Consider the following 27,136-nt stretch of genomic DNA (forward strand, 5'->3'; position numbering starts at 1 on the left):
TAATGCAGTTTTTTTTTTAATATTGGAAATATTTAGGCAATAGAGATTACATGCGTTATCTTATGTGTTTGTTAACAGAGGCCTGGTACTTATTCCTGACCACTTCCCGCTGGTTCGCTGTGCGTCTTGATGGAATTTGCTCAGTGTTTGTCGCCATCACTGCCTTTGGCTGTCTTCTCCTCAGGGATGGTACTGTATGGGCTTTGGATCAGACATTATTAGTGAATCCAAGATGATAAACACAAGACTGTGTGACTGTGTGGTTACTACCTTTTTTTTTTTTTTGGTTATTACAGGACTGGAACCAGGTGCAGTGGGTCTGGCTTTGTCTTATGCAGTGACACTCACAGGCATGTTCCAGTGGGGCGTCAGGCAGAGTGCTGAGATCGAGAACATGGTGAGAACATTTACATTAGTACACTTGACTGTGGTTTATATTTTGAGCCGACACCACTAAACCCATTCATGAAAAAGGGCTTTATTTACCCAAAAATGAAGCAAACAATTTACTTAACACACTTTACTTAACTGAACCCAACTCCGGACATAATAACTTAATAAAACTCAGTAGTTTAAACTGACCTAACCAACAGTACACAAAGAAACACATATTTAATGGCGGATTGTACCATTCTTGTTACAAAGAAGGGTGACACGAAGACAAACACCTAAGCTACAAATAAAACAAAAAAGGAAGATTTGTCTCAAGCAGTTTATATAAACAAGAAATTATCTGAAACAAAGGCACCAACACCAGCAAACTGTTATATTATTATAAACTGCAAACTGCAAATACCCCTGTGATGTGGCGGGCACTTGGTACATTCTGATTGGCCACTTCCTGTATTTAAGGAAATGAGATGTGCATCTTTTGCTCAGGGGTCCATCCCAGAAAGCAGGTTGAACAAACTCTGAGTTGATGAATTCTGAGATTTTCGGTTCCAGAAAAGCTGATTATAGTCAGTTCAACCAACTGTGAGAATGTTCACACTGATTGAAACTTATGCATCATGAATGAAGCTCTGATACTCTTCGATTCACCATGGCAACAGGTAAAATAAAAGGTAGACCCTCCTTTTTAATCCAGTGGACGTAGAGATATTAATAATTGGGAGCTCGGCAGGATTATGATAAATTTGTCATCAATGTATCTATATCTGTCTGACTTCAGTGTTATAAAAATGGACATTTGATTCAGAGTTTGGGCTGACTTTATGCTGCATGGTATTGACAATATATTAAAGCAGTAACTTTAGATCACCTGAGTAACAAACTATTATCCAACCAGGATTCTGATTCCGACACACAGTAAACCTCTACTAATTAACGTGCTTTGATATGGAATGAATCAATGAGGAAATGAAGCCGTGTTTCTGGTTGTGTCAGAGGGAGGACACTAAGAGAAACTTTCCCTAATCTCAGGGTTACCTTGCTCAGAGTTTTTACTGCTTTCTGGAATATACCTCATGTGTGACGTCCAGCAGCACCACCCTCAGCACTGGCAAAGAAATAAAATGAAGAATGACACAAGGCAAACTTATCTAAGACAAACTAAAGTGTGACTGTACTGTACTGCACTATTAATAGAAACTAAGATACTGCCAACAGTGCTAAATAAACAATGAGTATCTTGAAACAAAAGCTATGTGTCATCATGTATGTGTTTGCTAATGGTTGTGTGTGACGTCAACAAACTCAATGAGAACAAAATGACCTATTAACTTTAGAAGACTAAGGTGTGTGTAGGAGAGTTAATGACATTTAAATAAGCTGTGTGGCAGCAAGGGCAGTTATCCAAGACGGTCTAATGAAAACACTGTTGAGTTGCATCATGGGCAACGACTTCAGTTTTTCCTACTTGTACATGTTCTGTGAAAAACATTTTATAGATCTAAAGAGGTCAAACTCCAGCAACACTCGAAGTGTGTAGAACGTTATTTTAAGACCAGTATGCTTCTGCATGTGGCCTTCATCAGGGTCATCATGAAACGCTTTACAAATAACATTTGAATAGGGTAGGTGTGAAGCAGAAGAAAATATAAAAGGCCACCAATCATATGGTTGGGTCTGCTCCATTTCAGAGCACCAGCTCACTACTTAAAACGTATCAGCGAGGGCTGGAAGAACTGTTTAAATGTAGTGTAATGTGTCAGCCAGCAGCAGCAACCACATAATTATCAGCTGACAAAATAAACAACAATGTCTGCCGACAGGGCAATAGGCATGGTGGATTTCCTAGTTGACAAATTCCTGCCTGCATGAACAGCATTGTTCAAGATAGTCTTTGTTTAAGCCTGAATAACATTGGTGAGTTCTGTTTTATCAATCTCACTTGACTTGTTTGTATTTGCATGTGCCGTGTGGTCGTGGTGATGTAAATGCTGCTCTCGCCAATTAAATTTAGAGGCGGATATGGTGGCCAGAATAACTGACTCCGCCTCGGCGTGGTAATAATTTGGACCCAGTCATTGCTCCAGACTGTCAGAGAGGGACAGGCGTGGTGTGGCATCCTTTTAAAACACTTTAATTTCAAAATTGTGATAAAATGCTGTATGTAGAAAGGATAGGATTAACAACCAGATACTTCATAAAAATAAATAAGAAATACGTAATAGACAAACCCATAAGAAAACCATTACAAACCAGATTAGCGATATTAAAGAACTACTATAAAAAGTCAAAAATTGACAGTACCACCTCAAATGCTGGACATAATTCCTCTATTCCTATAAAATGAAGTAAAGATTAAATTTGATGTTGCTTATTTATCAAAATGCCCTCTAACATACTGGGGGACAGGATGTCTCACGTAGGGGTGTGCCATGTCATGTTGCGCATGATTAAAAAGAGAAATGGCAGAGCATACAGATTGTATTTGAGAGCTGTTTAAATGTGCAATTTGTTGTACTATTAATATTGTATACAGAGTCTGAATCTCACTCTGAGTTACTGTTGTTTTTACAAACTAAAGAAATTAGAGATATTTAGTTTTTACTGAATATTTGAAGGCAAACTTAATTATAATTAATTAATAATTAATAGTATAATATATATTTTGCATTAATTTGTCATATTGTCAAGAATATCATTATCGCCAAAATACCCTGAAATATCATGATATTATTTTATGGCCATATCGTCCACCCCTTGTCTCACACATATGTATTTTACCACATGGGCACTGAGTCATGACGTTTATTGTCTTTCCACTGGTATGGCGGTTAGAAGATTTAAGGCTCCTGGAATATTGACTATTTATTCTTGCTCCGCATTTAAATTTGCCTTGAAGAGATTTAGTTGTGAAGATGCTGGTCCCTTATATTTCTTCCTCTTTTAAACGTGTATGTTTATTATCTTTCTCAGATGACATCAGTGGAGAGAGTGGTTGAGTATGCGGAGCTGGAGAGTGAAGCACCCTGGGAGACGGACAAAAAGCCCCCGCATGATTGGCCCACGGCAGGCTCCATCACCTTTGACAGAGTCAACTTTTCTTACAGTGCCAGCGAGCGTCTGGTCCTAAAGAACCTGACTGTCGTCTTCACATCCAGAGAAAAGGTTCTTGTCTTTATTCCCACCTGTGCATGCTCACTGGTGTGCACAGGCCGTGACGTAGCTTGATATGCAGCCAGTGTAGGAGGCGCGATGTGATTCTTTTTTATGTGGCATTATTTTCAAATCAATTATTAAAGGGACACCATATTGTGCTGCTGAATCTTCAGGACTATACCATTTGTGATTCATGGAATACATATCATGTAATTAAGACTGTTCAAGTGGATCCATTTGTTCCCAATTTGCATTTTGAGCTACCTGACGGTGACAACTGTTTATTCACTATAAGAGAGAGGAGAGGACGAGAGAGAGGGGCGAGGGGTGAGGGAGGAGAAAGAGAGGGAAGCAGAGGGAGATGGTTGAGGATGATTGAAATTGTGTTTAATGCAGGGGGTGTATTTTGCATGGCTATGGTTGGCCAGGGCGGCTGATTTCACAATGGATGGGTTGATAAGTGTAGAGGCCCTGGCTCTGACAGCCCATGGGAGGGATCTCTGCCACATGCCATGGGGGTGAAAGGCTTTGTGCATCCTGACAGTTCCCCTGACACCCTTTCACAAGGAAACCTACCACCTACAGTACAGGATCCATTCACTCTGGCCCTCACATACTGTACATAATCATGTAAAAACACACAACCCACTGCAACGCCACAGTTGACCTCCCATTGCTCAGTGAGAAATAGCTCAGTAAGGGCATATTACTCATCACTGAGACTTAAAAAACAAGGCCAAGGATGCACAGTCCCTGCTTGTACACTTCATTATGCTGCAGATGAACTGTAAGTGCACAATATGGTTTCTAAAATGTACTTTAATATTCTTAAGTGGTCGAAATCAATGGAAAGGTAGCTTGTGATAGGAGATATCATAGTTTGAATAATGAAAGTAAAGGCAAGTGTGACTAATCTATGCTGAACACAAGAAAATGTGTTATTAATAATTTGTTTAAATAGCTAAAATGGCCTTTATTTTTACATTCACTGCAATCAGGAAGTAGTGTGCTATTCTTATTAATAACATTAATGATGGCTGCGTCCCATTTAGGTGAGCCAGCTCCAGGGCTTTGATATTGTGCATGCTCACTCACTGGCGTGGCTTACTAGGACACCTAATGGAATAGAGCCATCGTTCGTGTTTTTAATTACATGCCTCTTTGGCTCTGACAAGTCAACATTGTGGAAAAGGGTCATAAAGTGAAAATCTTTGTTCAGTGGTTACCATATTTTTTTGTAGTTTTTGGATGTGAAGACATTGTGCAGAATTTATGAATGGATACTGTGCAAATATGCTGAAAATACAGAAATATAACAAGTTGCATATCAGGGCAGAGAGGATAAGCAGAAGGACCTTTTTGGGCCATAGTCCAGAAAAATGTTGTGGTGGAGTGCGGTGATCATTCAGACGTCAGAGTGACAGAGGCTTTCTGTGTAACATTTAGAACATTTATATAAATACAAACTACTATTTGCTTGTTAAAGATTTAGTGGAGTAATGGCGTCCTGAGCAGAGAATGAAGTCATGCTACCACTGTTTGTGTTGTAATCTGAGCTTCTTTGTGGTTTGTTGTGGTACTGGCAAGCTCATCACCGGTGCTTTGCTCTGCAAAAATGTGGCATCAAAGACTGTAGGGGTTTGCCCGACAAAAGAAGTGATCTACATCTTTTGAGCAATAGTCAGTACGTTTACATGGACAGTTTAATTCCACTTTTAATCGGAATGAAAGGTCATTCCGGTTGAAAAATGGTCATTCCGATTGAAAATTAAATCCGATTAAAGGGGGTGGTTTATTCCGTTTGTCATTCCAAATGAAAGAATTTTGTGTGCATGTATACACTCATTCCTCTGTTCATTCCAGTCTTTCTGTGCATGCTCGTTTCCTTGCCCTTCTGGCGAGATGACGTATATAGCGCGCATAGCAACGGGCTGCATAGCAACGGGCTGAGATAGAGCAGTCGGACTCGTTGCACTCACCAGTTTCCATTCGCCACAGCACGGTCTTCTGCCTCCCTTCTCCTGCTCAACAGATGAAGCATTAGCAAAACAAGGTTGTTGTTGTAACGCTGCTTCATGAATATAAGCAAAACACGCCCGAAAAAGGCGCTAAGAACGGCGTCGTCATCCGGAGCGAGGAATACAGTGTTTTCTTCCGGTAAACGTAAACACGTAACATCCGCCCCACCCCCTATCCAATCAGGAACCTTCCCTGCCCCAAACCTTGTGCAGACCTGAATAAAGGCGATTGAACTGATCTCCCATGTAAACCCTCATTTGGAATTAATATTTCCCATGTAAACTACCTGGAAAAACTTTAATTCCGAATGATTTCATTCAGATTTATTTCATTCCGAATGAGAAGCCATCATGTAACCGTAGCCAGCGACAGCATCATTGCTAATGTAACGTGTGTGGACAGGTCATGCACAGATATTGTTTTCTGGCATTTATTCACTTCTGCAGAAGACAATATGATGCATTAATTGCCTTGTGGACACCTATTTCTGCAGCTCTGCTCCTAAACATGCAGAATATCAGCATTTTACAACAGACATTGAATGTTAAAAACTGCAAGACTATGTTTATCACGTGACACAAGGCAGCTTGATGTATAACAAATGGTGGTAAAATGTTAAGTGGACAAAAGTCCCTAATATTAGTGGTCAAAACAACACAAAACAGCTAGCTACCGTGACAATAAAAACTTTAAACAATATGCACCAAAGGGGCGTCGGTGGCTTAGTGGTAGAGCAGGCGCCCCATGTACAAGGCTGTTGCTGCAGCGGCCCGGGCTCGACTCCAGCCTGTGGCCCTTTACTGCATGTCACTCCCGCAGCAGCATTTTTCAGTGCAACATACCCCCAGAATTGCCAAACGGCACTGTGAGGGGCAGACAGAAGGAGTATACTGAAACCCAGGAGGTACAAAAGAGGCAATGTGCAGCAAGTACATTTCCACAGGAAATATTAAAAATAACACGAAATAAAATAACTCATGGAGATAAAATTCGCAAACACTCAACAAAGATTTAAACTGATGAATGTAGTTCAACAATAAAAAAAAATAAAAAATTAAGCGCACTGTCAACCCCGTTAAACTCAGAGTACCTTGGCTATGAATGAAAATTCTGCTCTTGCTCCAAGCTTGTTCACCATTGTTGTTGGGAACAATCATACTCCTACTGCCTGCATTCTGTAGGTTACTTACTTTGTTTCTCTCAAACATGAGCAGCCTCGACCAATTCTCAGTTTTTTGTGAGTTGTGGCCATGGTAGGGGCAGGTGGCTCTGCCTGTGGTCCATCCGTGTGACATGTCAGGGTCCAATGCAAGTGCAGTTGAATTTTATGGTTAAATTTTACAAGGCCTCTTTCTACTTCAGCCTTGGGCATCAGGTTATGGAGAGCAGAGTGGTTACTTGCAGCTGAGAACAAGATACAAAGAGCTTTATAGTCAGAAAAGAACCCATAACAGACCAAATACACGTGATGGTGAACCTGCTTGTTGTCTAGCATAGAATGAGGTGACTTCTGCCATGAAAGGATGACCCAGTGTGTGTGTAGCTCCCATTCAGCAGCTCCCATCTGCGACTCAGTGATTGTAACTACGTTTTCTCCTACATCCTCTTTGAAAACATCCAAAGTATAAAAATGTTTGTTCATAGGAAAATAAAAAACATCTGAACTTTCTCACCCCTGCTACCAACTGAGTGAAACACCTATGTCAGGATCTGTGAGAGATTTGTTTGTCTAGGATATGTTGGCGAGGTGGTGAAGCCTTTACTATGCATGCATCCATAGCATTAAATTTCTGTTATACATGGATGGTGCTTATTCTGTCAGCGGTTCAATCAGGTCTATGCACTCTTTGCTGCAGCTTCGGCAGAGAAGAGGTCTGTCATATTCTGCTGTCACAGTAAATGTGTCAGTGACATCCTCTTGACATGAGGCCACACAAGGGGTTTGAGGAAAGATTTTATTCCTCTCCTGAAATGTTTCTGACAAGGACCAGTTAAAGGCATCCAGTGGTGCGTTCCTGCGTCCCTCGTGTGATAATCGCTTGTGTTTCATGAGGCCGTTTTAGTGGGACCGTCTCAGCCCACTGCACAGCTCTCTCTCAGTTTGTTGTCAATTTAGATAGCTTTACTATTTGCCTTTACTTTGGCTCAGAGAAAAAGTTATTGTGTCCTTTCAGTATACTTAGGTGTTGTGCTTAGAGAGGGAGGTGGTGCCATCTTGTTTGTCTAACTGTGTTTAAGGTTCGTGTCGATCCTGGATCATTGAAATTGATCCTTACTACCCTTCACCTAAATAAAGGGGTAAGTAATGATTTGCCTTGTGATGCCTTTGTGTCACCAATTAAATTTTTTTTGGTTGCATTTGGGTCTTTGTTGTGGGGTATGCTCAGCATTCAAAATTTGATCTAGACTAGTCATGCTCTCTGTGGGTCCTCTTGAGGTCTATGGTTTATAGTGGTGCATATGCATGGCATGATTTGGGTGTGCAAGGGTTCTACAGGGGAGGCAATGGCCAGACCTGCAGGTATTCGCACCAAAGTAATGTAGGGCTATCAAAAGTATTCATTTATCCATTTGAATATTTGAATCGGTTTCAGTACTCATCTTCCGAAGCATTGATCCATTGATACCAACTGCGCTTTCTTACTCTATTATCTTTGATAACATTCTGCTGTTCCCTGCTTCTAACCAAGGAAAGAAAAAGTTGTTCTCACGATGAAGCCTTATTAGTTTGATCCTTTAATAAAAAAATAAGATTTCATGCACTTTGTAAATGTTTCCTGTTGGTAGCGAAGATTCTATTGAAGCTAGAAATTCCTGTATCCTGTGTCAGCTGCCCCCCTTCCCTGCCTTTTCACTTGACATGGAGGATGAAGTTCATTTTTCATCCAGCACCATCAGCAAGACACATTTTTACTTCGTCCAACACTTTTATTTATGTCCAAATACCTACAAAACGAATGACAGTCATCAACCTCACCGACCTCAGTACCAAATTAGCAACTATTAGCATGCTAACATGCTAAAATAAGACATTGTAAGCATTATAGCCTCCAAATGTCAGCCTGTTAATGTCGTTGTGAAGATGCTAGAATGCTACTATTAGCCATTAGCTCAAAGAACCACTGTACCTATATACAGCCTCACATTACAAGGATGTTAGAATGCTAACATTAGCTATTAGCTTAAAGCACCACTGTACCTTTATACAGCCTCACTGTAGACTCTTAGCAGGTTTTAGACCGAAATCCACCTTGCTTCAAAACAGTGCAAATGGCCGTGTTGATGTGCGCTGGTGCTGTCTTATTACTTAAGTTATTGGTTAGATTTGAGATACAATCCAGGAAGTAACAGATTTGAAGTTGAGTGACATATCTTTGAATGAAAGGGCTTCTCAGATGCAAAAAACAACAACTGCACAGTGGTTTACAATACTCACATACAGGATTCTGGAAAGTTATCACAGTGGCAAGAATTTTGTAGCTTGGCAACGCCAAACAAATTCACAAATGCGAATTCATCTGTAACCTCTCTGTTCATTTTCCATTCCCAAGGGGCATTATCAATAGCTGTAGATCAGAATGCCTCTCGGGTAACAGCAACGAAAAGTGTAACAAAGCACTTTTTATACATCCGTGATGTAAACAGACTGCAGCGAGCAGAGGTGACCTCTGATGGTGAAGCATCAATAGGTTTAGGTTTATTTCTTTGCACAGTAAGAAGAAAATACAAAGAAGTAATGTCAGTGCCGGAGAGGAGGGAAACCTAAACGTTTTATTCAATGTCCTCCTTGTTTTAAAGAGTAGCATATGAAACTGACATCACTTATCGAAACAAAACAAAATAAGCAACAAACAAACAAATGGAGCATATAGCACAAAAATATCAATAAAAAGACACAAGAAAACAAACAATAATGAAAAAATAGAAAGAAAAAACAACAGAAAAACAAACCTAAAATAAGAGGATATAACTAGATTAAATAAAAGGTTCTCGATGAAATTAGACATTTCTTTAAGTGTGACCTAAAAGCTGACAATATGTCTGTGAACGAGTGTTTCTGCCATCAGAATTTAAAAATAGTATTTAGAAAGACGGTTCCCCATCAGCTGCAGCCATCTTGGTTGTTTTTGAAAAATGGCTTCAACAGCGCTTCCTGTACTAAGCTAGGTTTATGCTTACTGTAGTGTTTCCCACATGAGGGTGCAGACCCAAATTTGACATCATCACGTATTTTGCGTAAATCATGCAGGATCCACAAGTTTTCAGTCATTGTGGCAAGACCATCCTATAGCCGATAAACAGTTGTTGTTAGCCTGTCGCAGGCCATGTTGACTGTAAATCTGTTTGAACGAAAGGGGGACCAGAGGTATCTGCCAGAGCAAATAAAACATGAGCTTTATGTGTTTTGTCTCAACGATTTCAAGGTCGACTGTAGAAATTGATGTTCATGGTACAAAGTGACCCACATGTACGTTTGCAGGTTTGTGTTTGAGCCAACGCAGCATCTTGCTAAATGACGTTACACTGCTGCAATAGTTTGAGCCTCATTCAAAAAATGAGAAACCTGCATTTTTCCATGCAGGGCTACTGTCAGTCTGAGCACAGCCTTTGTACTCTTACATCCTGATTGAGTTGCTTCCACAGGACATGAAATACACAGATACAAAAAGAAGGGTGGTTAAGCCTATAACGCTTAAAGAGCCTTGTTTAATGGCTTCACCTGTTGTCATAGAACTGGAGTTATAATAAGTAACTACACATAGCCTACCTACAGCCATTGGCATATGCAATGCATGTAAATGTTGGACTATAAAATGAGCACATTTATAGCATATAGCACAGTTTAAAATAGCTGCCTTGAATCATACACCAGCAAAAGGGCCAACGGAATATGATATAGTAGATGGCATCAAGATTGGTTCACCTGATGCCATACAACATGTTTGGTTGCCATACAACATAGGCTTAAAACATTCTTTAAAAATCAGGCAATTTCTCCTCTATCTGCTGGGAAGAAAAGATATTTGTCTGGCCATATGTTATACCTGCTTGTTGTAGAATGTTATGTTTTCCATCAGTCTCTCTTTATCTGCACACAATACAAGTGGCTCCATTGTACTTCGCCATATGACATGTTCCCTCAGTAACATGACACAATAGGCACAAGTATGATTAACAGCCTGAAGGAGCATGATAATGTTGCCTGTTTTTGGTGAATTTGTGGAGTTTTATTTACAGATACAAAAATAGTTCTCATGTCTTCACTCTAGGTCGGCATCGTTGGACGCACTGGTGCTGGGAAAAGCTCCCTGATCTCCGCCTTGTTCCGGCTGGCAGAACCTGAGGGACAAATAATGATTGACGGTTTTCTGACTTCGGAGATCGGGCTGCACACGCTGCGTCAGAAAATGTCCATCATCCCACAGGTGCCATTTTTGAATTGCCCTCAGTCCCGGCTGGTGTCTTGACTTGTGCATACAGTAACTAAAATTTTTAGATAACATCATAAATTACAACAGCAGTTCTTTCAACGTTATGTTATTTTGTGCTTTAATGTCTTGCTTTGACCTCCTCAGCACTTCTTTTGATTCCTCATGATTGAGAAATATCATAAATGTCAGATGAACACTGGTAAGACGGCTTCATGCTCCCCCCCACCCCCCACCCCCCCACACCCCCCCTTTTTTTTTTAATACGCCTGGCTTTTAAAAAGCTAAAACAAGTGAGGAAATTTACAGTCGTCTCTCAGGGGATTTCTGAAAGTGAGACAAACGGATGCCTTGAGACAGTTTAACTTTATTTCCGCTTGTTGAAACTGATACGGCATTAAGAAAATGCCAGCCTGCGGGTGAGTGTCAGCAGAGTGGAGGGAGGGGAGAAGACTCCCACGGCCTGTACTGTGAAGAGAGCAGTTCCCCATCCCTGACAGAGGATTAGCCCTCTACCCCCCAAACATGGGAAAGCTGCTTAGAAGAAGTCTCCCCCATCCTCACAGTCAGAGTCCCCTTGTACACCGTCACTTAGCCCAAACATTTCCAGGGTGCAGCCAAGATGCCCAAAAACAGTTTCATTAATGCTTTTCTGTGGATTTGATAGGTTCCTGGCATTGCTACCACTTCAGATAAAGTTTTACTTCCCAGTCCAAACTAGTTTGAGATGGATGTGATGTGTGTTTGATGTGATTTTGTTTACTCGCTCTGCCTCTCCTAGAGGGAGAGACTTGCACAAAGTGGCAGGTTACGAGTCAGAACTTTAACCGCACGCCCATCTGTATCACATGCTGGATGGCATTTTCATGATACGAAGTCTCACCGGTGGAGTTTCTCTGTATCATGCTCTTAGTTTTACAAACTTATATAGAGAGAAGTCTCTTGGATTTACACAAATCCATCTGAAAGCCTTTTTTATTCTCCCGCTAGACGTCAGAGATAAAGTGATATTCAGTCAGCCTTTCACATGGAAAGAAATCTTGATATAAAATGCTAGTTGCCTTACCTTTTCATGTGGAATTTCAAGTGTGATATGTATACTATACATTGCCGGTGAGGAGTTTCATTATTTGCCACCCACAGATTTGATTATGATAAGCTTTTATTAGCATATGGCATTAAAAAAGGATCCATTTCAGTTTCTATTGAATTCTCAGGAATGACTTAGTAAAAAATGAATTCTGTGGCAAACAGAGGGCTTAGAATTGGTGGAGCACATAATCGGTCTATGGAAAGCTGTGCTTGAAAAGCAGTTTTTCCGACCTAACATTGAATCCTCAATTAAAGTGTGTCACAAAACTAGTTTGAATTGGGACTTCAGCTGGCTAAATGACAAGGCGGTATTTTGGTGACAGAAGCAAAAGCTCATTGGAAGTAAAGAGGTGGAACATTTTCTAAGGCACAGGTAGCAGGGATGAAGTCCTGAAAGCTTTATTTTTTTCTGGATGAAAATTGAGCAGTTAGTCCCGAGTCTTCTGACCTACATGGAGGTTTGTCGAGACATGATTTTGTATTTGAGGGGTGTGTGCGGCGTGCGTTCACTGCATAAATCTGTGTGCTTACATGGAGTGCATGCTGAAGTCTATTTTTGTGTCACAGCTCTGGCTGTGAAGCTGACCTGTAAGAGAGCAGAGATGAAGGCGTGGATAGTGGGTCACTCTCAGAGTAGTCGTGTAACCTTAACGCAGGACAGCCTTTAAGAGCCATTGTGTACTTTATTCTTGCTCCTGGTCTAATCTCACAGTTGCCAGGTGAACAGTTCCCATCATGATTTGAGGTTAGATTCATATCTTGAGTAAACCAGGGTTATCGCTTTGCTTTGACTTCAAAGAACAGTCTATTGGTTTTTGTTACTGGCACTTGCTTACTGCTCTGCGTCACCTCCATCGCTGTGACACATGTCATCAAAGCCTTTTTCAAATGGTCATTATGACATTTAAGTGTCATAAATTCAGTGTTATGTTTCAAAGGAAAGTGCAGCTGTATTTGTTCACTGATAAAGAAAATAAAAGCCAAATGAAAAGCTTATCTACAGCAGCTTTGTACCATAAGATGCTCTCCGTGTGACGACCCGGGAGAGTCCGTAAATCACTTCGACACTGGAGCAGGATTTATGAATAAATATCTGACCTGACACAAGGAGATGCCGGCTCGCTCCTGTTTATCAGGTTTACCACAAACAAGAGTGGCATGTTGGAACAGTGCCTGTGGACTCACGGGCTTGTTCCTCTGCTCTGTAATAAAGAGCTTTATTTACTCTCTTGAAGACGGCTGCGTGGCTGAACCTCAATACAGGTGTGTGGCTCACCATAAATACATATCTCGGACATCCGGGCTGTCTGAGATCTGAGGCTGGCCTTTCATGAGGGTAGTCAACTGATGCGATAACCCCTTGTGACAGGTGCTTGTGCGTTTGACAGAGTAAAGCTGTTACTTTCGGCAGAAGCGTTGAGATTATCATATCTAATACAGCTATGAAAGTCTTTGTATGGTAACATTGACGAGATGGCACTTTTTCTGCCCTATTATATATTCTGACGAGGTCGTGCAGTTATTCTCCACCATCACCGGTGCACAAGCTCTGGTTTTCCAAGTAAAAAGATCAATTTATTGAAGCATAGTTGGCCAGAGCATTGAATAGAGCTCCTGAGTGGAGCAAGCCCTTTGTGAGCATCTTCCCCTCAAACATTGCCTAGCGGTGCTCTATAAAGCTTGTCTTAACCCTTTCATACATCTTCCCCCTTGTCATTATCTTAACTGGCCACGGCCTTCTCTTTCTATATCCATCTATCCACAGGACCCAGTTCTCTTCACGGGCACCATGAGGAAGAATCTGGACCCTTTCAGGCAGCACACAGATGAGGACCTGTGGAATGCACTCCAAGAGGTACTCCAGCGTGGCTCTGAATGATTCCCCCTCGCTGGCCCAGGGGGGGATCCCTCTGTCCCCCTGTACAATGCTGCCATTCAGCCTCCCTGCTCGCCACAAGTCATGGGGGGAAATCCCATTAGGGCCATGGGGCCCAGCTCAATGTGCGGCTTGTAACTGGGAACCATTGAAAGTGCTGGGGGAGATGTGTTTGGGCAGTCAGGCCAACCAGGATGAAGGCTCCCCCCACAGTGAAGGGCTTCAGCTCCTGGTCCTGCCTCTGAATGGGTTTGGTGGCCTGGATTAAAGCTAGAGGCTGGCCACAAGAGAGCACTGGCCAAGGTCATCAGTGGACCTGGCCCTGCATTGTGCCAGGCGGTTAATGGGTGTGTTTGGATAGCTCTTTAAAGACATCCCCACAGGAAGCCTTTATGAAGGGGTAATGAAGGGTTGGGGCTCTGCTCTCCCTCTCTGCAGGTGCAGATGAAGGCCGTGGTGGAGGACCTGCCCAGTAAGCTGGAGACGGTGCTGACCGAGTCCGGCTCTAACTTCAGCGTGGGCCAGAGGCAGCTGGTGTGCCTGGCCAGGGCCATCCTCCGGAAAAACCGCATCCTCATCATTGATGAGGCCACGGCCAATGTGGACCCAAGGTCAGTGGACACTTGAGTTTACAAGTGACACATTTTACATCAGTGTTTGAACAGTCCTTTCCACAAGTTGCTCATCAACTGTAAACTGCAGATACTCTACTGTGATACCAACTTATTCCTAAAGCAAGACACATACTCAGGTATAACACTTACCACCTATAATGGACACTGCTTGGTGATAAATGGAGTATGTAAAGGGATTAGATTTCTTAAACAATGTGATTGGAGACCAGTTGCAGTTAGCTTATCATTAGCACAGTGGTGGATCAATCAGAGCATCCCTGCAGTAAACAGCCAGTGATAATCAAAAACATTTAACACCTAAGTTTAAAGGTATACCATGCAGGATTGTTGGTTACTGTCTGTCTCCAGCAAAAGTGAAAGTAAAAGCCAACCCCAGATTCACTCTCAGTTGATCTTTCACCTCAATATAATTATGTTTTTTTTCGGTGCTGTGTCTCTTGGATGCCTGCTGCTTACAGTCTGGCACCTGGTTGCTACCCTTTTATAAAGCCCTGACCTCACCTGAGCGCTGTGGGGGTACACGGCCACAAACATCCCAAACACAGAAAATAAGAAAATCCAGAGGGCAGAGTCGCTGCAGATAAACACCGCCACACACTGAGGGTGACGATTATGAGGGATTACATCTGTACGAGTCTATACATTGTTTATTTTTTTAGGAAAATCCTGCATAGTATATCTTTAGCAATTATGCTATAAATGTGGCTTTATTATAAGACTGTTTTAGACGACATACAAGACAAAATAATACCTACTGAAACACCATAAAAGTCAAAATAAACCGAACCTCTCTTTGTTCACACAGGGAGCTCTGCTGTCCTTTAGTTTTTCCGCCTTTTACTGCACATTCCTCGCTGCTGATGAGCCATTGTTCAGTGTTAAGTAAAAATCCCTGCCCAAGGGTCTATAGGAAGAGAGGTTTTTTTTTTTTTTTTTTTTTTTTGTGCTTAGGTGTTGTGTTCCCTGCTCCCTTTTAGAACCGACAGCCTCATCCAGCAGACTATCCGGGACAAGTTTCAAGACTGTACAGTCCTCACCATTGCTCACAGGCTCAACACTATCATTGACTGTGACAGAATACTGGTAAGTAGGAGCGCAGTAAATTTCCATTGTTCAGCACTTCAGTCAGGCGTTTTAAAGGGATAGTTCACCCCAAAATCGGAAATGAATATGTTTCCTCTTACCCACAGTGCTGTTTATTAATCTGCATTGTTTTGGTGTGAGTTGTCGAGTGCTGGAGATATCAGCCGTAGAGATGTCTGCCTTCTCTCCAATATAATACAACTAGATGGCACTCGGCTTGTGGTGCTCAAAGCACCATAAAAATACATTTGAAAAACTCAACAGCAATGTCTCTTTCCAGAAATCATGACCTGGTTATTCAAGATAATCCACAGACCTTGTTGTGAGCAGTTTCATGTTGCAACTATTTTCTTTCTACCGAACTACACCCGCCAACTGTATCACAGTGCAGAAGGAAGTCTGCTAGCTCGCTTCACAAGACTGAGCAAGCTGACATCCAGCCACGATTGCCAGCCAGCCATTAATGTTTACTTCTTGTGCTGTCACAAGCACAAGCCTATCATATGTCACCGTGCAGAAGGAAGCGTGCATCTTCTCATGAATGACAGGCTTGTGCTCATGACAGCATGAGACGTAAACATTAATTGCTGGCTGGCAATTATAGCTGGATGTTAGCGAGCTCAGTCCTACGAGGCGAGCTAGCAGTAGATGCACGCTTCCTTCTGTGCTGTGATACGCTTGGCGGGTGTAGTTCCTACATGAAACTGCTCAGAACAAGGTCTGTGGATTATCTTGAGTGACCAGGTCAGGATTTCTGGAAAGACACATTGCTGTTGAGTTTTTCAAATGTAGTTTTTTTGGCACTTTGAGCACCAGTAGCCGAGTGCCATCTAGTTCTGTTATATTCAAAACAAGGCAGACATCTCTACAGCCGATATCTCCATCACTCGACAACTCACACCAAAACAATCTAGACTAATAAATAGCACTACAGGTAAGAGGAAAAATATGGACTTTTGATTTTGTAGTGAACTGTCCCTTTAAATAAAACCATTACCTTTAATCAGTCATTAGTTAACAGACAGAAAAATGGGGTTAAACAGTACGGCATCTTTTGTGATATCTCCTCACAGTCTTGTTCTTTCTGATCAGCTAGCCTATAATAAACCGAGCTCCTGCTGTGTTCCTAACATGAAGCAGCCCATTGAAATATGCACCTCATGTATTTACTCCCCCTGCCATACATTAAACACACCTGAGATCCGGAGTTAAACAAAAACCTCTTCTTCTTTTCAAGGAGCCTGCTGCACAACCTTTTCAGAGTTTTAATTCACTCGGCCTATTTCCAACAGCTGGGCTGATTGCTCCCTCACAGCATTCCCTCTCATTGAGCCATGCGCACAGGCCACTTGATCTTTGGCCCTTTCCTGCCACTGCCTGCAGAGGTGCCAATTAGTGCCATTTGTGGCAGCATTTGTTAAACGTCTACCGAGGACAGGGCACGACCTGGTGGCTGCTCGGTCGCTGAGAGGGCAGCTAAGAAAAAGCCAGATATCACACAGCGTGGACTGTTTCACACCTACACTCGTGTTAAATGCCCCCAGATTGTTGTGCACTCCAGGAGAGCTAAATTTGGGCCCACCTGAGTCGCCTTGTCCAGATTTTAAGCTGTGCAATATTTAGACGCAGAATGTTTTCCAATATGCTTTTTTTTATTTATCCTTTATTTAACCAGAAAGGTCCCATTGAGTATTGGTATCTCTTCTGCCAACAAGTCCTGGTCATGGTGGGCCAGCAAAATTAAAAAGTTTCAAATACAAGTACAAAAAGAAACTGAGAACATCACAAAAGCATATCCAAACACAACAAAAGATACAAAACATACAGGAGTTAGAGTCGAAAAAGAAAAGCAGTAACATTGTTCTGTAAAAACTTACTTGGAAATACTTTTAAACATGTCAAGAGAGGTTAAAATTTCCAAGTTTAGTTTTCCTTGGATCTCATTTCAAGCTTGTGGGATGTCAAAAAGCCAGATTTAACCAGCTCTGTCTGAGTGTTTGGCACCATGTGGGGGATTTTTTTCTGATGACCTAGTGTTATAGCTACTGTAAAGCTCTTGTAATAAAAATTAACATGGGTTTTTGTCCGTAAACACAGTGAAGTCTATTGAACCAAGCGCACTCCAAACACACCCCATCTCCTGGTATCCTGTCGATTATGACTGCAGCTGCTGAAGTCTCCCTTTCATACTAAACACCCCCTGAAACTGGGCTTTAGTGATAACAAACTGCTCATTACCGCTGTAAGGGGATCGAGCTTGTTAAAATTTGTCTGTGATATAATTGTAGTCCTTTCCAAACTGCTTGGATTGGCAGTATACTTTGTGTGGTTTACATGGCATGTGATGACACAGAAATGATGGTGATTTTCAAGAGTGTCTTAAAGGTGTGATTGTTGGATTTGACTGAGGACCACCTCTGAGCCGCTGAAATGCCGGGATAAATACATGGATAAATCACTGATCTTCAGTCTGTCAGAGTCAGCGTGCTCGACTTTCACACTGCTAACGGGCTACGCTCACATTGTCCGCGGCCCCCGCTGAGCACAAACAGGCACCCGTGTTTGCTGTTGCATGAGTCACGTAAAATGGATGGTTCCTAATGTGCAGAGAGCTGCTGTTTCCCCATTCATCTTGCACCGTCTGCATGCATCACTCAGCAGTGGAAAAAGCTGAAATGTCAGTTTTCCCCAAAGTAAAGTATACAGCCGGTGATACACGCTCACACCCAGCATTGTATGTGTGATTGCAGGTTCTCGACGCCGGCAGGATCCAGGAGTATGACGAGCCGTATGTGCTGCTCCAGAACCAGGAAGGGCTCTTTTACCAGATGGTCCAACAGACAGGCAGAGCTGAGGCCGCCTCACTGCTGCACACAGCCAAACAGGTAACCACACCCACCTTTGTCCCAGGACGGGGCTGTCACTAAATAGAGTCCAGCCTCGGCACACTAATCCCAGACTCTCCCTTTAACTCCAGACTTCATTGCTCACCTCCAAAATGATACAGTTAAGCGAGAGAAGATGTGCATTACCCTGACAATGCAAAGACACTTGATTACCATTTTAATTTAAAGTGCCTACTTGGAGCATTGCAACACCATAACATTAATTTCAAGAGAGAAATTGTCCCCTTTGTAGATTTACATCCTCTGATTTTTATCACAGAAACTCTCCGTATAATCTTTTTTTCCCTCCATAATGTAATTTTGAGATCATTTTAGAGATGATTCTAGAAAAGCAGCTTTCTTTGCACTATATCTATTTGGAAATATTGGGTTTAACTTCATCGCGATTTGGGATAAACTTTCTATGGGGATTACTGTAATAGAGAATGTCCATATTTTTTCCCTGTGAAATTCATTTGTGATGTATTTCCCCTTCAGACACTGAGCAGATAAGAGCCGGCTATTCATTGTTCAATTCCATTTTATGTGCATCTGTCTGGGACTACAGATACCATATTGCAACTTCAAACAGGTCTTTGTGAAATAAGAAAAAGTAGGCATCATTTCATTTTCTCTCTGTCCCTCGCACAAATTTATCAGCGGAACTGTATCTCCTCAGCCAGAGGAGTGAAATGAGTAAAATACTGATTTCAAAGACTCAGCACACTGTGGTATTATTTGGTATCGTCTTACCCTGCACACTGGCGGATTGGTAGTGACATTGTTCAAGCCCTTACGTTTTCCTTTCTTTATTGTGGGGTGCTCTGCTTAGATCAGATTACTGCTGCATCCATAACTGTCTAGCACCACTTATTAAATACTGAGATGGTCCACATGTTGTGTGTCAAGTTTCTATAGTTGTCCGTCAAGGTTTAAATACATTCAATAATCTGATATCAACCTCTGGCTCCTTTGTCCGCGCTGAAAGAGAACCCCAGACAGTGTATCTCACGCCGAGGCCGACCTGCTTCCACCTGTTTTGCCTCTTTTTCCTCAAACTTTCTGTAATTGAAATCGTCGGTCTGTCAGAGCCTCTTTGTGCAAAGAAATTTTCAGACACTTTAGGCAAACACGCGGGTAAAACTGAGCTCAAATGAAACAAATAATTTCAGTGATTATCTCCCGATATTTTCCCCGTGAATTTCACCGGGGCTAAATAAGCCACTTTTGCATGCTTCAGCGGGTGACAAATCCCTTCACCCAGCTCCGACTGCATCTGTCATGAATCACACCTTAGCAGATCGTAGCTTAGATTGGACTGTGTGCTCTGTGTGTTCTGTGACACTGCTTCCCCCTGATGCACTTCCAGGTTTACACGAACAAAAAGCGAGTGACAGACGTGCGCTGTGCCAAGGACATCCGTGTCATCTTTGAGACGTCTCTTTGACAGTTTGGAGAGTCGCTGTGGCCCTCGCGCTCGCCATCGCTGACCAAAATCTTTTGCCAGATAGATTCCTTCCTGTGTATTAAAATGTCCTCAGACTTGGTGAGTGTAGTATGTGCTGCATTTGATTGGCGTAGTCCTTTGGTGTGGAACAGAAAAGAGGCAAGTATCTGCTGCAGGGTGGGCCTTTATTGACAGCATATTACTGCATGGTTGTTTATTGATTACACCCTGTTATGTTTATGTATGTGTGTTCTAGCCTCCTGGGTAGCTTCAGTTCTGCACTGGTGTTCAAAAGAGTGCAGATACTGGATGTGTTTATCCTGGTGCAATAAATTATTGGTGGCTTGAATTATTCTTTTAAAGCAAACATTGTTTGGTTGCACTGCAATCTTTTTTATTAGTGTTTGGAAAGTGTTTGAAAAGACAAGGAGAACCTGAGAGGAGACACAAATGTTTTCAGTAATTATTGTGCCTTAATCAGACGATTGATTTTTTTTAATTGCACTGTTTTAATTAAGTACTCTTCCAGCACTTCGACGACAGCGGTTTTATGTCTACCTCAGCTCTTGTCAGCACAGAACAGTAAAGTTTAAATGTGACCTGTCATGTACTGGCAATGATAATGAATAACAGAGAGAAACACAAAACAGAAGTTTGTTGCCTCTGAAATTTTTTTTTCATCAGCGTGATATCAACTTTCTCTGTTTACTCTTTTGATAAATGGGCTGTTGTTGCTTTAAAGACCTAGAACTTTTTATTTTGGCAATAACACAGCATTAAAGTCCGGGCAAAGCAAAAATAAACATGCGTTATGAGTTTGTCACACCACAGAAAAATGTGTTACTAACCCATTTGGTTTCAGAATTGTGAAAACATTAGCAATATTCTGTGCTCTGAAATGCAGGGGGCGAGTCCGCTCAAGGTGCTGAAACAAAAAATGTACCACTGTGTTTGTTAGCGGCTACCCAGTAGCACAAAGCGCACACTTTCCTTGAGTCGAAGAATGAGCCACCACGCAGCAACCTTGGCAGTAACAGCGTCCTGGTCAGCAGCTAATGTTAGCACAAAGCACACACCCACAGCAGGGAGCATCAACTGCTGGGCTGGGTAACCGATTCAGGCTGGAAGACTGCAAGGTACGGTAGTAACTGGCTATTTTGCTTGTGTTTACATAATTTGTGGCATTTAAACGAACAGTGTGTAAGACTTAGGGGGATTTAGTGGCATCTAGTGGTGAGGATTGCAGATTGCAACCAGCTGAAACTTCTCCCAATTAGAATTCCTTCAGTGTTCATTGTTCAGGAGATTTGTATCTAGAGCCGAATTATTCACAGAGGCCTCCTCCTCTCCAAAACAAACAGACCTGGTGATTTAAACCAGTAAAAACGTTGAATAAATCAGTTTCATGTTACAAATCAGTGTTTCTCTGACACTGTTTAGCGCTCTGCAGACAGGCCACAGGCCCAGCATGTGCTAATTTGTGCTCACCATTTTTCTCTAATAACTTAAGATATCTCTTCTGCTCTAAAACAAACAGACCAGGTGATTTAAACTGATAAACACTAAATAAATCAGTTCATGCTACAAATCAGTGCTTCTCTGACACTCTTGTCACAGAGGGGCTGCTAACTATGGCGGCCTACACAAACACACAAATGGCTGCATCTAGAGCCAGTGTTTGGTTTGTTCATTCTGGGCTACTGTAGAAACTTTGCGGTCCAACATGGCGATCTCAGTAGATGAGGACCCGCTCCTTGTGTGGATATAAACAACTCATTCTAACAAAAACACAACAATAGTTATTTTCAGGTGATTTTACCCTAAAGAAAACATACTTATTATATTAAATTCCATTTATGCCAATATATCACCCTAAACCAGGCATGCCCAAAGTCCGGCCAGAGGGCTAATCGTGGCCCACGAATCAATGGCAGGACTATCATACAGTTTGTAGACTTGGACCAAGTAGGAACTATAAGGTGGAACTAATGTGTTTTCATTAACAGGCTGTTAATCAAAGAAAATAAGTGGTTACCCAACTGTAGACATTTCCTGTTACGTAGCAGACATGGACACAGCAAAGAAGCGTAAAGTCAAATGCAAGGGCTGTCGCTTTCAGGAGTAGCAGAAAGTTGAATACCTTTTTATTTAAAGATGAAACAATTGACCTTTCGCTAAGCCCCGCCCCTTTGTGATGGTCTGACAAGCTGTCGGAGTCAGCATGGAGCCCACACTGTAACTAACTGCACTCCCTGAAGAAATATTACCATATTTTTGGAACAATGAAACAGTGATTCCAGAGAGAAGCAGACAGTCTGTGTTTGAAGGATATATCCAGGATGTCAAACTGACTCAGCAGCAACAACAGGTTAAAAAGACAAAGATAGTTAGAAGCTAAAGCCGAACTATAGGCTACAGATCACAGTGTAAAAGTGAACCACCACATCACTGCTGATCGCCACACAAGACAATGAATATAAAGGGAAACTTTGCTGATATTGAACCAGCTGTGTGGCATCACAATGCGATGACACAGAGCTGGTTGAATATCAGCAAAGTTTGTGCAGCAGGGTCGGCCTTTTTTCCACTGTTATAACCCTTAAAAAGCAAAATCAGCATATGTATACATTCAGTAGGCTACATCTTCAGTAGCTAGCTAGCTAACCCTACACTTTTCAGGGTTTGATTTTGGTTTTGGTACAAGGAAGAAACGTATATCTTCTTCCAACCTGCGTTGTTGTCGGACCCTGGTCTGAGCTGGCCCAGTGCTACGTTATGATTTGCCAGTCTGCGTCCAGGGGCGGGATTTAGCAAGGGGCAGTTGTGTTTGTCTCAATTGTATGTTGTTTTTTTTTATTAACCCATTTGATGTGAGACACAGCTGGCCCCCAGGTATATTCATATGACTTTATCTAGCCCCATTCAAAAAAAGTTTGCACACCCTTTCCTTGAATCTTCCACAGTCTACCTTTAACAAAGGTGTTTATTAGTCTGAAGGAGCTCAGAGAACTTGTGGAATGTTGCAAACTCACTGCTAACACACAGGGGGCAAATGAGGGTCTTTATATAGTAGTGGAGGGGTTATGATAAGGATCGCTCCAGCGCGTCATCGAGACATGATTTCAGACCCGCCCAAAAAATCCTGAACACAAATACAGTAAAAAGAACTTCGGTCTAACTCTACAATGCAGTACTGTGTAGTATAAAATGTTGAGGCAGAAATCTCTGGTTTTACTTTACCCGGACTTTAATTATATTTATAGCTATGTATTTATTTACATTGTTTGTTTTGTTTGTATCTTTGCGTATGGTTTTGTTAAAGGTAATATTTCAGGGAGTTTGCACTTTGTAGTTTTTCTGTCATAAATAAGTGATACACATCATCACTTATAATTTACAACAAATAAAATTCAAAAGCCAATAAAACAGTGTTGCTTGAATGTTTCACTACTGTCTTCACTTTGTGTTTAAAACATCTTGTCTCATGTTCCACTGACTCACTTCCTCCTGCTGTTGCTCATCCTACACTCACATGTCTGAATGGTGTGTTTGCTCCAGGTCAGTGGTTACAACTGGTCTTGACCGAGATGCTACAAATTGGTGAGTGGTAAAGGGAGAACAACCCGGTGATTATCTCGTTGAGTCAAGTGATTTTTAAATTCCGTTTCACACTGGTGAAGTGGTGTCGCTATTTGCTCTATTATTTTAGTGTGCTGGTAGCGCAGTATGACGATTAAGTCCCCAATTAAATTGTAATTTTGTCATCACCATTTCAATTAGGAAAGAGCTGTTTAATTTGCCTTCATACAGAAAAGAGCAAAGCCGGTGATTACACATTCAGCGATGGCTGTCAGTAAACACTTAGCTTGCTATAAAAGGCTGTATTTAACCAGGCCCAGATTTGGGTCGTGAACTGCGGGACATCAGTTCCTTTAAAAGCTGAGTGATTTACACAATTCATTAAAGCCAGTGAATCTTCAGCCAGCGTCATATTAAATGGTTACTTACTCTCAAATAGCCCCTTGGGAGTTGAATTGTTGGCTTGCGAATAGATTAAAGTTTACATTGAAAAGAGAAATTGAATTCAGAGGTAATCAATAGCATAATGGGCCAGTGAGAGGAGCCTGCTGCCTGAAATGAAATTACCATATTTTTAATCTTAATTTTCCACTCTGTTTATCTGACAGTGTGGATGTGCAATCCAAACAGATAATGAGAGAGTGGGATATTGACAGAGAGGTCCTCTGGAGTGCTTGTTTCAGTGATTAAACGCTGTGATCTGTGATTACTTTGTGTCGGGTGTCAGGCTGGCGGCCAGGGCCCGGGGAGACGCCGGCACATAGCAGCTGGAGCATCATGGGTCTCCGAGGTGCTAATGCACCTGACACAGCATTGACAGCATTCGAAACCCTATCAGGGACTGCACCACACGGCAGCTGCCACAATAGGAATACTCATGGCGCTATCTACATCAGAGTCAGCATATATCCTCTCTGCTCTCCCCTCGATAACAGCCAGCACAAGAATGGCGACAACAAAGTTTGCACAATAAGTATTATTAAGCGGATACCTTCCTACGTCGGCCAATAATAGCGCCATTTTAAGACATATCTGAATAGGTGTGCAAATAGCAATGCCATCAACATAGTGCTGATATAGCTTTAATAAATAAATGTCTGAGAAACCTGGCTGTCCACACAATGAAGTTTAATCCCAAAGAAATAAAACACAAAATAAGAGTCAGCACAATGTGGAGGCAGCGAATGAAATGATGCATTCACACCGTAGCATTTAGCCCATCCACACTTTAAGAGAGAAGTGATACATGTGTGCCGATTTGAGGATGTGATACATGTCCTATTCAGTTAAAGACGTTTTATTGTCAGTTGAGAGAAGAATAATGTAACAAGTATCCACAACAACGAAAAGTGGTGTAAATTGTTAAAGGCTGTTTTGTTGCGGGCCAATAAATAAGTAGTCTCAAGACCGTTTTGGGTTGAGGAGACAATGTTTTTCACAAACTTTGTGTTGTGCCAGCATTTTCTTTTGTGATGGATACTGCTTGTTTGACAAATGGAAACAAATTGCACGGTGCAGGCGCCTGAATGGCAGGGAGTTGGGGAGTGTCAAACTCGGCGCTGAAAGACGATGAAGCGAGAGCCTCAGGTTTTTGTGGGCGACTCAGACCTGACTGATCCCAGCATAAAGTACTTGTTGAAGAGAAGGAGAAAAGGAGAACAGGATTTCGACAGGCTGCAGTGAAATTAGGAGAATTGACTATGGCGGCTTTGTTCCTGGCTGGTGACATGGGGTGGGGGAGATGGGGAGACTGGAGCGATTCCCCAGAGACTCTGCGCTCAGCCTTTCTAAAGTGACTACAAACTGAATATCTGACAAGTTCCCAAGGCCTGACATGACTCTGTGTGGAGCGAAGAGAAACAAACAACAAATGGCACGTTTTTAAGATACATGCGGTGACACTGGATGCAGTGTGTTAGAAAATGGCTTTTTATCTTGTTAAAAATAGGTCCTCAGTTCGGAATATGTTGATGCTATATTTTCTAGATTGTCGCAGAAACCTAGTGAGACCTACTTTTTCCCTGTGACAGATTTTGTGAAAGTAGAAACTACACAATGTTGTTTTGGGCTTATAACTAACTTCTCTTTGATCTTACATCACAAAAATCCCAGAAACATACCTGCAAGTAGTTCTTCCAAACATGCACACATGAGGTTTGATAAGCCACACTGTATCACGGTGCCTCAGCAGTTTAGTGACCACTCCGGTCTGGCCTTATGGACTGGCCGACTAATACTGCAACAAACAGTAATTATAGGTCACTGTGTAATGGATGATTGTGCTCCATAAACTCTACAGGCTGTGGTTTGTTTCAGACTCTGTGGAGGGTGAGTATATTTAACATCCAGGGGATACATTCACTGAAAAGTTTTTATGCTCATTTGCACAAACAACAAGAGTCTGTTTATATTTTGAAATTATAAAGTCAGGGTTACCGCTGATCTTTAAAAGGTTTTGAAGGTGTTGAATTATTTAATCTACAAATAAGTCCTTAATCTCTTAAATCAACCAATCAATCAATCTTAAAAATGCTGAGATAAGGAAAGTAGCCCTAAAATAAAAACATCTGTTTTTCTTTATTTTAAAAAATGATTTTACTGAATGCCTCTTGCATTAATGTCATGTAGATCAGGATGGGATTCCAACAACACTCATATTTTGTTTCCACATGGGATGCCTAGAGCAAAGGATCCACTGTCTGCTAGCTAGCAAGGCCCCTAGTGCACTGTGTTTTGAAGGAGCCTGGTCTCACTCAGAAGTTGTTGAAGTCCGGCGCTTGGGCAGTGACTTGTGGTCTCAGAAACCAACAATAAATGGCATCCTTTAACAACGTTAGAGTTTAATGGCACCCAGCCACATCAGGGGGAAACGAGGCAGGACAAGGACGAAAGTCCGACTGAGGCAGGTGGGAGGGGTGGTGGGTAGGTCCGACAAACATCGACTTTCACCTGAGAGAGCAGTGTTCGCATCCAAAATTCTAAAGCCAAACCCTGTTCTTTTTTCCTAAACCTAACTACGTGCTTTTGTTGCCAAAACCCAACCATGTGCGTTTGTTGTTTAAGGAATAAAAAGTCAATTTGCGGTGTTGTACCAACGTAGTGCGTTTATTTTGAAAGAGACTGTATGTATACACTTCTGTTTCCTGTGAAAACAGAAGTGTATTTTGAAAGAAGACAATGCATGTAACAGGCAGAACTTGACACAGCATCCCTAGTGGCCAGAGGGTGGAATAACAACTCCTGAGTCCATCACGTGATGCCGTTGGGCCCAAAAAGACATTGCATTGTAAAAGAGACATCTGTAAATCAGTGGGGTGCATTTTTTTGAGCATCACAACCCCCGTAAAATGAACTTGATCCATTTGGTATGGTAACATTCGGAAAATCTAGAAGAGCCACAACTGAATCATTTTATCCCCATTCAAGTTAGCTAAGCGCTAAACCTTAAGTGCTGGCTCTGCTGGCGGAAGTCTCTAGTGCGGTGGTTCCCAACGGCTGGGTCGCGGTCCAAAAGTGGGTCGTGGGTCCATTCTGAATGGACAGCA

The 27,136-nt window shown here is 41.9% G+C and overlaps 1 protein-coding gene across 2 annotated transcripts in view; it reads left to right on the forward strand.

Moving 5' to 3' along the window:
• Positions 1 to 23,475, forward strand: part of LOC125899717 (ATP-binding cassette sub-family C member 4-like) — a 67,646-nt gene extending 44,171 nt beyond the window's left edge. Inside the window, exons 23-32 of one of the 2 annotated variants that reach the window (XM_049594200.1) lie at positions 79 to 189; positions 297 to 397; positions 3,364 to 3,555; positions 7,804 to 7,863; positions 10,836 to 10,991; positions 13,852 to 13,941; positions 14,401 to 14,573; positions 15,575 to 15,680; positions 18,431 to 18,565; positions 19,935 to 23,475. In XM_049594200.1, the coding sequence (XP_049450157.1) occupies positions 79 to 189; positions 297 to 397; positions 3,364 to 3,555; positions 7,804 to 7,863; positions 10,836 to 10,991; positions 13,852 to 13,941; positions 14,401 to 14,573; positions 15,575 to 15,680; positions 18,431 to 18,565; positions 19,935 to 20,012 (1,202 nt within the window). In that variant the 3' untranslated portion in view covers positions 20,013 to 23,475. The remainder of the gene's footprint in view (positions 1 to 78; positions 190 to 296; positions 398 to 3,363; positions 3,556 to 7,803; positions 7,864 to 10,835; positions 10,992 to 13,851; positions 13,942 to 14,400; positions 14,574 to 15,574; positions 15,681 to 18,430; positions 18,566 to 19,934) is intronic. The other variant, XM_049594203.1, reaches the window with a different exon arrangement.
• Positions 23,476 to 27,136: the final 3,661 nt, after the last annotated feature.

This window comes from Epinephelus fuscoguttatus, linkage group LG13, assembly GCF_011397635.1.
Source record: "Epinephelus fuscoguttatus linkage group LG13, E.fuscoguttatus.final_Chr_v1".
NCBI lineage: Eukaryota > Metazoa > Chordata > Actinopteri > Perciformes > Serranidae > Epinephelus > Epinephelus fuscoguttatus.